Raw genomic sequence first — 11419 nt, forward strand, 5'->3', positions numbered from 1 at the left:
CTTTCAACTAACTAACTAACTTTTTGTTTGTTTCTTAACTTTTTCAAAACTACCTAACTAACTCTCTCTCTCCAATTTTCGAAAATATCTTCCCTCTTTTTCAAAAATTTTTTATCCTATTTGATTTTCAGTTGCTTGGGGACAAGCAACAATTTAAGTTTGGTGTTGTGATTTGCGGATAATTTATACGCTTTTTGACATTGTTTTTAGTATGTTTTTAGTAGGATCTAGTTACTTTTAGGGATGTTTTCATTAGTTTTTATGTTAAATTCACATTTCTGGACTTTACTATGAGTTTGTGTGTTTTTCTATGATTTCAGGTATTTTCTGGCTGAAATTGAGGGAGTAGAGCAGAAATCAGATTCAGAGGTTGAAAAAAGGACTGCTAATGCTGTTGGATTCTGACCTCCCTGCACTCAAAGTGGATTTTCTGGAGTTACAGAATTTGAAACACTACAAAAAAACTTGGTAATTATGGCGGTTTTTTAGGGTTATTACGGCGGTTTGAACCGCCATTATTACCTTGAATGGCGACTAAGAAAAACCGCCAGAATTCTAAGCGCCATTTGGTTATTACGGCGGTTTTTAAAAAACCGCCACAATTCCCTTGGTTAAAATGGCGGTTTTTTAACAGGTTAAAACGGCTGTTCAAACCGCCGTTATTTCCGAATAAAACGGCGTTTTTTTTGTTGGTTAAAACGGCGGTTCAAACCGCCGTTATTTCCGAAAAAATGGCGTTTTTAAATTGGTTAAAATGGCGGTTCAAACCGCCGTTATTTCCGGATAAAACAACATTTTTTTAGTTAGTTAAAACGGCGGTTCAAACCGTCATTATTTTCAGATAAAATGGTATTTTTTAATTGGTTAAAACGACATTTGAAACCGACATTTTTATCGAGTTAAAATGGCATTTCATGTTTAAAACGACATTCATAAACTGCTGTTTTTACTGAATAAAAATGACATTTTTTATCGTTTAAAAAGGAATTTTTAACAATTATTTTTACCACGTGAAACAAACAATTTTTTGTTTAAAATTTTATAATAACAAAAAATTAAACCCATAAACAAAATATTACCTAACTCAAATAAAATATCAAACATAATATATAATTTTTTTTATTAGTATTAGAAATCAAAAGTAATAATTTCTATACAAATAATTAAGCAAATTATATCCACTAACTATTACTTTTTCTATACAAATAATTAAGCAAATTATATCCACTAACTATTACTTTGAGAAGTATTAGCATAGGCATGCAAAAAAAGGAGCTCGAAGGACATGAGCTGTGAGCTAAAAAGTTGACTTCTGGCATCATAACATTTCTAGTAGCATTGGCATGAGCTTGAGAAATTAACCCACCAGAATTCCTAGTCTCCAAAGAACTTTCTTTGACTTTCCACTGATTTTAAACCTCTTCAAATTCTTGTCTTGAAGAACCTTCTTTATAGCCACAGTTTCACCAGTCCCCAAGCAATACCCCTGAACAACAAAACACAGAAAATTTTAACCATAGTATATATAGCATATAGATATTATAAAATGCTTAAGCTTCCCAAGTTTAGATACCAAATGTCCAGATAGATTAGAGTTATCAAGATCCCTGCAAAAAGTAACACAAGATGATCAATTTAAAAGAAAATGTCAATGGAACACTAACTACTTCATTCAACTTAAAATTCATAATGTCTATTTCCAATCACACAAAAACCTAAAGCATCCTACAAGACATACAACTAAGAATAAATAATACAGAAACTTAAAGCATCATTCGATCATTACAGCATTTAAGTATCAAAATTCTACCTACTAGTTTGTCAGATTAAAGTTTGGAATGTAATGAGTCACAGTAAGCATCACCTTTCATGGACTAAGAGTAACCTTTCTTCACAAACTGAACCAAGCTCTGCAAATATATAACATGGACAAGTTATACAATGAGAAATAAATTAACAAGGTGCTACCTTGTAATAAAGAAGCTAAAGAAAGTGCAAGAGGCATGCTTTCATCCAAGTCCTGAGTCCCACATTCTGTAATCACCCTATGAAGAACAGCTAGCAAGAGCCTGCAACAAATTCAACTATTTAACTCAAATTCATAGAAGAACAAATGCAACATTTGCATCAAGGACATTTTACTCTATGGATAACCATGAGTTCCAAGAACCCAATCAAGAACAAGACTTTACCTGCAAAACAAGACTTTTTAATATTTTTGTGATAACCTTTTTAGTTCCTGTGAATGGAATCATGATAACCAAAATCAATAAAAAAAAAGCCATCACCAGAATCTTCAGGTGTGAATATCAATCACTTTCTTCAGAATTTGAGAAGCAAACAAAAAAATAAAAATAAAAAAACAGAAAAAAAAGAGGAAGTAGCATCATTAAATTCTAATCGCTAGTGAAGCCTCCATTGGAATTGATATTGTTAAAGAATTTAGGAGGTCAAGCTTCCATGTATTGACCCTTTCCTATTAACAATTTTGTAGATCAGAAGAGTCTTGGTTGACCAATTATATTCTATGTCGATCTAACTGAATTATTCACTACTTACTTGGTTTAATTTGATTGTTAGCTTTCACGCCTAAAATATGTTCCTAGCCAATTCCAGTAGCTTGTCAAGGTCCCAAAAGTTGATGTATATATATATATATATATTTTGTAGCACGATAAAAGTTTGGTAAGAACAACAATCATATTATAATTGACGGCTTCATCAAATGTGAACATGTATATATATATGTACAGTGGTAGTGCTAGCTAGCTATATCTCTTTCTAAACAATTGATTAGATTAAATGGGGCCAGACTAATTACGTATGTAGATATCATATATATGGTCTCAAAAAACTAGCTGATGAGCTATATATAGATAACATAAATATTCTTCTTCATGTTTATATGAATGTGAATTCTTCAAAAGGGATATGAACAACATATATATATACTACCAGTTAGTTGTGCATATGGACCAAGTGGAATAAGAAGGATCCAATTGGAGATGAATGAGAAAATTTAAGAAATACTACCAGCTGAATTTTGTCAGCAGCCCCAGAAAAATACTACCAGAACCAGGTCGAATCTGCAAAGTTCAAACATAATGTACCTTCAAATATTAAAAGGTAACAACAAATCAAATAGATAAATATACCAAAATTGAAGAATCTTACCCGATTGAGATAAGTAACCTTTCACCAAAATTGAAAAATATAACCAAAATTGAGATAAATATACCAAAATTGAAAAATATAACCAAAATTGAAGAATCAGCTGCCCCAATTAAATCACCAAATCAGAAGGATTGAAGAAAAAATAAAGGTTACTACTCACTCTCAAGAAATACTATCTAAAATGTACATTTCAATGCTCCACAAATTTGAGATCAAATAAGAAATACTGGTTCTTCCAAATCAAATAATATTATATCCTACTTTTCAAAATTAACATTGGTCATCAGTTAAAGCTAAACTGATAAAATACTTTCATGAGTAAAGGCTAAACTCCATAATATGTAAGTGGAATCAAAATTTATACTCCATTAATGAACTAGTTGACAATTGAAGACGATCATAATCACACTGCAATGGAAAAACATTAGTTGATAACATAAAGTAAACTTTTAAATAACTAAAATAACCTCTTAAGAAGATCATAGTTATCACCTGGATAATCGGAGAATCAGGTTCCAGTTCTGTCATAAAAGCATTGATAAGGGCAGAATTTAGTTGAAGCATTTCATCGGGCATGTTGTGTGCTAGTAAAATAAAAATGAATTCACATAGAAAAATATATTAGTTATACATGGAGAAATTCACATAGATTTTATCAATAGAAAGGGTGTCTAATGAAATTTTCTTTTAGGAGTCAAATCAAACTCTAAATCTTTTTATCAATAGAAAGGGTGTCTAAAGTCTCCATTAAATCTAAATTACTGCTGATGCTAACTAAACTTCCAAATATATTAATACTCCTCCTTCTCCTTCTAAAGTTCAACATGAAGGAATAGGAGATTATAAGGGTCACACCTGAAATGGGATTGAATGAAGAAAGGGGTCTCCAGACTTGCCATATTCTTTGGCAGCAGATTCCTGAAGCAATCTCGACCACGGTTGCCCTTGTCCCACGTCACCAAAATTTAAAGCTTTCAATAAAACAATCCACCACATAGTAAGATATAAAGCATGAGCTTTCATATTAAGAATCAATGAAAAATTAAAAATTACAAGCAACATTAGAAGTACCAAATTATATCAAATCAAATGAAATAAAAGAAAAGGACATAATCATTATCAGAAGTGAATTGTTGAATAGCAAAACAGAACATTTATAATGTAAGAATGGAAACAAATAAATAATCATGGATTCACTTTTTTTTTTCTTTTTTGGAAGAATTAAAGCAAATTTGATATGGATAGGCAAGAATACTCACAGTTAGTGTTGCCAACTTCATGAACAAATAGAACAAATTATCAAGAATTTAAAGAATGTACTCTACAGAAGTGAATTTGATTGCTGCATTCACCTTCTCTAGTAAAATAAAGAAAAGAGAAAGGAATTTAAAACCTGCTGGATTGCTCCAAGAGATTTTCATTTAAAAACCAGAAGCAATGAAAAAAAATTGAAAGGATTTAACAATGACAACTAAATTTTTTATTTTTCTTTCTCTGAGCATGCAATTTACACAGATGTTAAGATGAACTCAAATTACTTACGATGACAAGGAATCTAGTTCACTTATAGTAACATGGAACATGTTGGTGAACTCAGTTATTCAAGGCAAGACCAAATACCAGAAATTGACATGACCAAGTGCACCAAAAGCTATGTAGAATTGATTTTCCATAAGATCCAATTATATTCTTGCAATTATATTATAGTACATACATGCATATAGAAAGCAAATCAGGCAAGTGTTTCAACTTTCAATTACCAAATCAAATATCAAAACATAACATAAGATCTCCTACTTCAGCAAACAAAAATACTCGGAAGGAATTATCTGCCTAATTTTATATTGCACAGATCTTCTATAATCCCAAAATTTAATAATATTTTCAAAATACACTGAAAGAAATTATTCATTATAAAAGAACAATGACACCCTTGAGAAGAAAGCAATATACTAGTAATTAGTTTACCTCTCTTGACCAGAAAACATATTTCACAGAAACACCATCAAAAATACCAGTTGATATGTTGTAACTATCAACATTATATAAGAATTACACTAATAGATAGGCAAACCTCATTAACAAGAATATATAATTACACAGCAAATTGTGGATATACATGTTAGGATGGGAGTAGTATATATTAGTAATTATTAGGAGAGACTGGTCAACAATTTCACCTCTGCAAATTGAGGAGTTATATGACAAATGAAGACAAAATAAGAGAAAAGAACAAATTGAGGTCAGTGACAAATCATGACATCTTCAAAATCAGGATTAGTAATTTAACAAATTTAGTTATCATAAACCATCTATTTATGGATTGTAAATTGCTTCCATCAAATATTATTTACAAGGCGAAAAAATGAAAAAACTTGAACAAAAGAATAAGAAAACTTACATAAGCCAGTCAATAGGATCAAGCCTCTGAGAAAGGCGGTTTAATAACTGATCTGAATGTTCTCTAATGGCTGAGGTCTTCGAACTTTGGTCCTGCTTCCTCCTGACAGATACTTTTGCCTTTGCGTTTCTATGTAATTCCCCAATCACATTTGAATCACCACCAGACAGTATATCAGTGGCAAATTTTACATCTAACAAAACTTGCAAGACTCCTTTTTCTGACAATTGATGAGCACCACTATCTTGAGAAGAAAGGAACTCCTCAAAGATACCAATCACCTATTTAATAAAATACAGTTACTGTACATATACGCATGCATATTCCTATGTATTGTTTGTATTCAGGTTCAGGTCCAACATATTATATGAAAAAATTTTACAGATCTCAAGACATGGAAAAAATATGCATAAAAACATAACAGATGATGAATTTTATCAGCACACTTTAAGATTAGAATAGCATAAATCACAGTTTCTTGTAATAACAGAGGGGAGAAGAATAGAACAGAGGAGGGAATGCCTCACCTCCAATTTCTTCTAACAAGGAAGAAAATAAAAAACCTAGAATTAAAGAAAAAGACGTAGTCATTGTTAGCATAGAACATGGCATATTTATTAATCATGAGTAAACAGAAGAAGATAATACAAATTTGTACACTAACCTAGATGCTCAATGAAGCTCGATGGAGATGGAGAAATCGCAGAACACAACTCGATGCCGTAGAAAACACTTGCGCAACAGATCTCATCAATGGAAGAGAAGCGTTGATGGAGGAGATCGCCGCCGAAGAAGATCGTCGGAGGAAACACTTGCGCAACAGATCCTCGTAGTTTTATGAAGTTTCTGCAACTTGATTTTCCATTTCAAATTTTTAGGTATTTTTCACAACAGTAGAAAGTTGAGAGAGAGAAAGAAGATCAACCTTGCTCTCACACAGAAATTGTAGCTGGAGGCGAACACGCCACCGGAGGAGAACCTTCTAGAGCAGATCGTCACTGGAGAGAGCACACAATCTCGTCAGAGGATAACGCCACTGAGAAGATCGCCACTGAGAATATCGTCGCCGGATTAGCCGCTGGAGTAGATCGTCAATGGAGCAACCGCTGGAGCAGATCGTCGTCGGAGTAGATGCTGGAGCAGATCGTCCCCGGAGTAGAGCACAGGTCTTTGTTTTTGGGTTTGGTGGCAACGCGCGTTAGGTTCAGGAATAATGGGTTTTCGGGTTAGGTGTTGGAGAAGTGTTTTATTTGGGCTTGTTTTTTCAAATGATGGGTTTTGATAATGGCGGTTAAAACCGCCAGAATCACCAAAATCGCTATTTTATACAAATTAATTATGGCAGCATTATAAAATGCCATAATATCTGAACATTATGGCAGGTCTTTAAAACCGCCGTAATATAAATGCCATTTTAAACTCTTTTTTTTGTAGTGAAATGGCGCGCTTCTAATTGCGTTGTAAAGTAGACATCCAGGGCTTTCCAGCAATATATAATAGTCCATATTTTGGCCAAGAATAGACGACGTAAACTGGCATTCAACGTCAGCTTTCTACCCAAATCTGGCGTCCAGCGCCAGAAAAGGAGCCAAAACCAGAGTTGAACGCCCAAACTGGCACAAAAGCTGGCGTTCAACTCCAAGAAGGACCTCTACACGTGCAACACTCAAGCTCAGCCCAAACACACACCAAGTGGGCCCAGAAAGTGGATTTATGCATCAATTACTTACTCATGTAAACCCTAGTAGCTAGTTTATTATAAATAGGACCCTTTACTATTGTATTAGACATCTGGGGATTACCTTATGATCCTTTGATCAGGTTTTGGGGGCTGGCCATCTCGGCCATGCCTGGACCTTTCACTTATGTATTTTTAACGGTAGAGTTTCTACACTCCATAGATTAAGGTGTGGAGCTCTGCTGTTCCTCAAAGATTAATGCAAAGTACTACTGTTTTCTATTCAACTCATCTTATTTCGCTTCTAAGATATCCATTCGCACCCAAAAACGTGATGAAGGTGATGATTATGTGTGACGCTCATCACCATTCTCCCCTATGAACACGTGCCTGACAAACACCTCCGTTCTACATGAAATAAGCTAGAATGAATATCTCTTAGATCTCCTAACCGGAATCTTGGTGGCGTAAGCTAGAATGATGGCAGCATTCAAGAGAATCCAGAAGGTCTAAACCTTGTCTGTGGTATTCCGAGTAGGATTCAATGATTGAATGACTGTGACGAGCTCCTAACTCGCGATTGCAGGGCGTTGAAAGGATAGTAAATCCTATTCCAGCATGATCGAGAACCGACAGATGAATAGCCGTGCCGTGACAGGGTGCGTGAGCATATTATTCACTGAGAGGATAAGATGAAGCCATTGGCAAGGGTGATGGCTCCAGACGATTAGCCGTGCCGTGACAGGGCATTGGATCATTTTCCCGAGAGATGACCGAAAGTAGCCATTGACAGTGGTGATGTATCACATAAAGCCAGCCATGGAAAGGAGTAAGACTGATTAAATGAAGATAGTAGGAAAGCAGAGGTTCAGAGGAACGAAAAGCATCTCCCTTCGCTTATTTGAAATTCCTACCAATGATTTACATAAGTACCTCTATCCCTATTCTATTATTTATTATTCGAAAACATCATTATCAATTTATATCTGCCTGACTAAGATTTGCAAGGTGACCATAGTTTGCTTCATACCAACAATCTCCGTGGGATTCGACCCTTACTCACGTAAGGTATTACTTGGACGACCCAGTGCACTTGCTGGTCAGTTGTATCGAAGTTGTGACAAATTATGAATGTGTAATCACGATTATGCGTACCAAGTTGCTCACGTGCCAGGAATAGTTTGAGCCTGGACATCACAATTTCGTGCACCAAGTTTTTGGCGCCGTTGCTGGGGATTGTTCGAGTTTGGACAACTGACGGTACATCCTGTTGCTCAGATTAGGTAATTTTCTTTTTGTTTTCTTTTCAAAAATTTTTCAAAAATCTTTCAAAAATTTTCTCCTGTGTTTTCAAAAAAAAAATTTAAAATAAAAATGTTTTCAAAAATTTTATTCAAAATTTTTAAGAATGAATTCTAGTGTTTCATGATGATTTGTTGGAGCCTGGCTGGTTGTAAGCCATGTCTAATTTTTGGACTGGGGTTTCAACTTACCATCACAAATGAAGAGATTCTCACACACTTAGTTGCTCTATACATGAAAAGTATCCATATCTGCTGAAGCTTGGCTGGCCATTGGCCATGTCTAGTGTTTTGGACTGAAGCTTTCATTAAAAGCTTGGCTGGCTAGTGAGCCATGTCTAATTCCTGGACTGAAGCTTTAGACTAACATGGCAAGATTCCTGGAATTCATATTAAAAATTTTGGAATCCTTATTTTTTCTTTTTCAATTAATTTTCGAAAAAAATACAAAAAAATTAGAAAATCATAAAAATCAAAAATATTTTTCTGTTTCTTGTTTGAGTCTTGAGTCATGTTATAAGTTTGGTGTCACTTGCATGTGCATCCTGCATTTTTCGAAAATTTCATGCATTCATAGTGTTCTTCATGATCTTCAAGTTGTTCTTGGTAAGTCTTCTTGTTTGATCTTGATGATTTTTTGTTTTGTGTTGTACAGTGTTTTTCATATGCATTCTTGAATTCTTAGTGTCTAAGCATTAAAGAATTCTAAGTTTGGTGTTTTACATGTTTTCTTTGCATTAAAAATTTTTCAAAAATATGTTCTTGATATTCATCATGACATTCAAAGTGTTCTTGGTGTTCATTTTGACATTCATAGCATCCTTGCATGCATTCATTGTTTTGATCTAAAAATTTCATGCATTGCATCTTTTTAGTGTTTTTCTCTTGCATCATAAAAATTCAAAAATCAAAAAAATATCTTTCCCATTTTCTCTCATCAAATTCGAAAATTTGGATTGACTTTTTCAAAAATTTTTAAAATCAAATTGTTTCTCATGAGTCAAATCAAATTTTCAATTTGAAAATCTTATCTTTTTCAAAATCTTTTTCAAAAATGAAATCTTTTTCAAAATTCTTAGTTATTTTCGAAAATTTCAAAAATATTTTTCAAAAATCTTTTTCTTATTTTTTATACCAAATTTTCGAAAATAACATAATCAATTAATGTTTTGATTCAAAAATTTGAAGTTTGTTACTTGCTTGTTAAGAAAGATTCAAACTTTAAATTCTAGAATCATATCTTGTGATTTCTTGTGAATAGCTCAAGAAAACGCCTGCAGAAGCTCAAGAACTCATTGACATGGTTGCTAATAACCAGTTCATGTACACTTCTGAAAGGAATCCTGTGAGTAATGGGACGCCTATGAAGAAGGGAGTTCTTGAAGTTGATACTCTGAATGCCATATTGGCTCAGAATAAAATATTGACTCAGCAAGTCAATATGATCTCTCAGAGTCTGCATGGAATGCAAGCTGCATCCAACAGTACTCAAGAGGCTTCTTATGAAGAAGAAGCTTATGATCCTGAGAACCCTGCAATAGCAGAGGTGAATTACTTAGGTGAACCTTATGGAAACACCTATAACTCATCATGGAGAAATCATCCAAATTTCTCATGGAAGGATCAAAAGCCTCAACAAGGCTTTAATAATGGTGGAAGCAACAGGTTTAGCAATAGCAAGCCTTTTCCATCATCCACTCAGCAACAGATAGAGAACTCTAAACAAAATGCTTCTAATTTAGCAAATCTAGTCTCTGATCTATCTAAGGCCACTGTGAGTTTCATGAATGAAACCAGGTCTTCTATTAGAAATTTGGAAGCACAAGTAGGCCAGCTGAGTAAAAGGATCACTGAAATCCCTCCAAGTACTCTCCCAAGCAATACAGAAGAGAATCCAAAAGGAGAGTGCAAGGCCATTGACATAAGCACCATGGCCGAACCTGTGAGGAGAGGAGAGGACGTGAATCCCAAGGAGGAAGACCTCCTGGGACGTCCAGTGGTCAATAAGGAGCTTCCCTCTGAGGAACCAAAGGATTCTGAAGCTCATCTAGAGACCATAGAGATTCCATTGAACCTCCTTATACCCTTCATGAGCTCTGATGAGTATTCCTCTTCTGAAGAGAATGAGGATGTTACTGAATTCACAACTTATGAAATGGGCAGGATCTGGCGCTGAACGCCCAGAAAGAGCACAGTTCTAGCGTTCAGACGCCGGGAGCAGACAAGGAACTGGCGTCCAGTTTCACTCTAGCTTCTAACTCTGGCACTCAAGTTCCAGTGAGGGATCAGACACACACAAATACTGATAACAACCCCTCTAAAAAGGCTTCTTCAACCACTTCTGTAGGCAATAAACCTGCAGCAACTAAGGTTGAAGAATATAAAGCCAAGATAACTTATCCTCAAAAACTCCAGAAAGAGGAGCAGGATAAGCAATTTGCTCGCTTTGCAGATTACCTCAAGACTCTTGAAATAAAGATTCCATTTACAGAAGCACTTGAGCAAATACCTTCTTATGCCAAGTTCATGAAAGAGATCTTGAGTCATAAGAAGGATTGGAGAGAAACAGAAAGAGTTCTCCTCACTGAAGAATGCAGTGCAGTCATTCTGAAGAGCTTTCCTGAAAAGCTTAAAGACCCTGGGAGCTTTCTGATACCATGCATATTAGAAGATAATTGCACCAAGATAGCTTTATGCGATCTTGGGGCAAGCATCAACCTAATACCTGCATCCACTATCAGGAAGCTTGGCTTAACTGAAGAAGTTAAACCAACCCGGATATGTCTCCAACTTGCTGATGGTTCCACTAAATACCCATCAGGCGTGATTGAGGACATGATTGTCAGAGTTGGGCCATTCGCCTTT

General features: G+C 34.8%; 1 protein-coding gene and 1 long non-coding RNA gene across 12 annotated transcripts; both read right to left on the reverse strand.

The window, feature by feature from the left end:
- Window positions 1-1110: 1110 nt before the first annotated feature.
- LOC110268597 lies at window positions 1111-5417 on the reverse strand. Of its 11 annotated transcripts, XM_021115111.1 has the most exons (8): window positions 4434-5417; window positions 4030-4145; window positions 3667-3758; window positions 3034-3086; window positions 1969-2069; window positions 1865-1910; window positions 1574-1607; window positions 1210-1486 (listed from the first exon to the last, which is right to left on the reverse strand). In XM_021115111.1, the coding sequence occupies exons 3-8, from the start codon at window positions 3748-3750 to the stop codon at window positions 1358-1360; spliced, it is 447 nt and encodes a 148-aa protein (XP_020970770.1). In that variant the 5' UTR covers window positions 3751-3758; window positions 4030-4145; window positions 4434-5417; the 3' UTR covers window positions 1210-1357. The 11 variants fall into 11 exon arrangements, 3 of the variants coding, with proteins under 3 accessions (XP_020970772.1, XP_020970770.1, XP_020970771.1); XR_002356836.1 differs by adding an exon at window positions 2193-2239 and having other exon boundaries at window positions 1111-1486; window positions 1865-2069; window positions 3034-3582; window positions 3667-3695; window positions 4030-5417; XM_021115113.1 differs by having other exon boundaries at window positions 1111-1402; window positions 1531-1607; window positions 4030-5417.
- A 313-nt stretch (window positions 5418-5730) lies between these two features.
- On the reverse strand, window positions 5731-6835 carry LOC107624707. Its single transcript, XR_001616946.2, has 4 exons — window positions 6501-6835; window positions 6240-6421; window positions 6103-6138; window positions 5731-5856 (listed from the first exon to the last, which is right to left on the reverse strand). It is a non-coding gene; the product is annotated as an uncharacterized LOC107624707 (long non-coding RNA).
- Window positions 6836-11419: the final 4584 nt, after the last annotated feature.

This window comes from Arachis ipaensis, unplaced genomic scaffold (assembly GCF_000816755.2).
Source record: "Arachis ipaensis cultivar K30076 unplaced genomic scaffold, Araip1.1 Aipa541, whole genome shotgun sequence".
Lineage (NCBI taxonomy): Eukaryota > Viridiplantae > Streptophyta > Magnoliopsida > Fabales > Fabaceae > Arachis > Arachis ipaensis.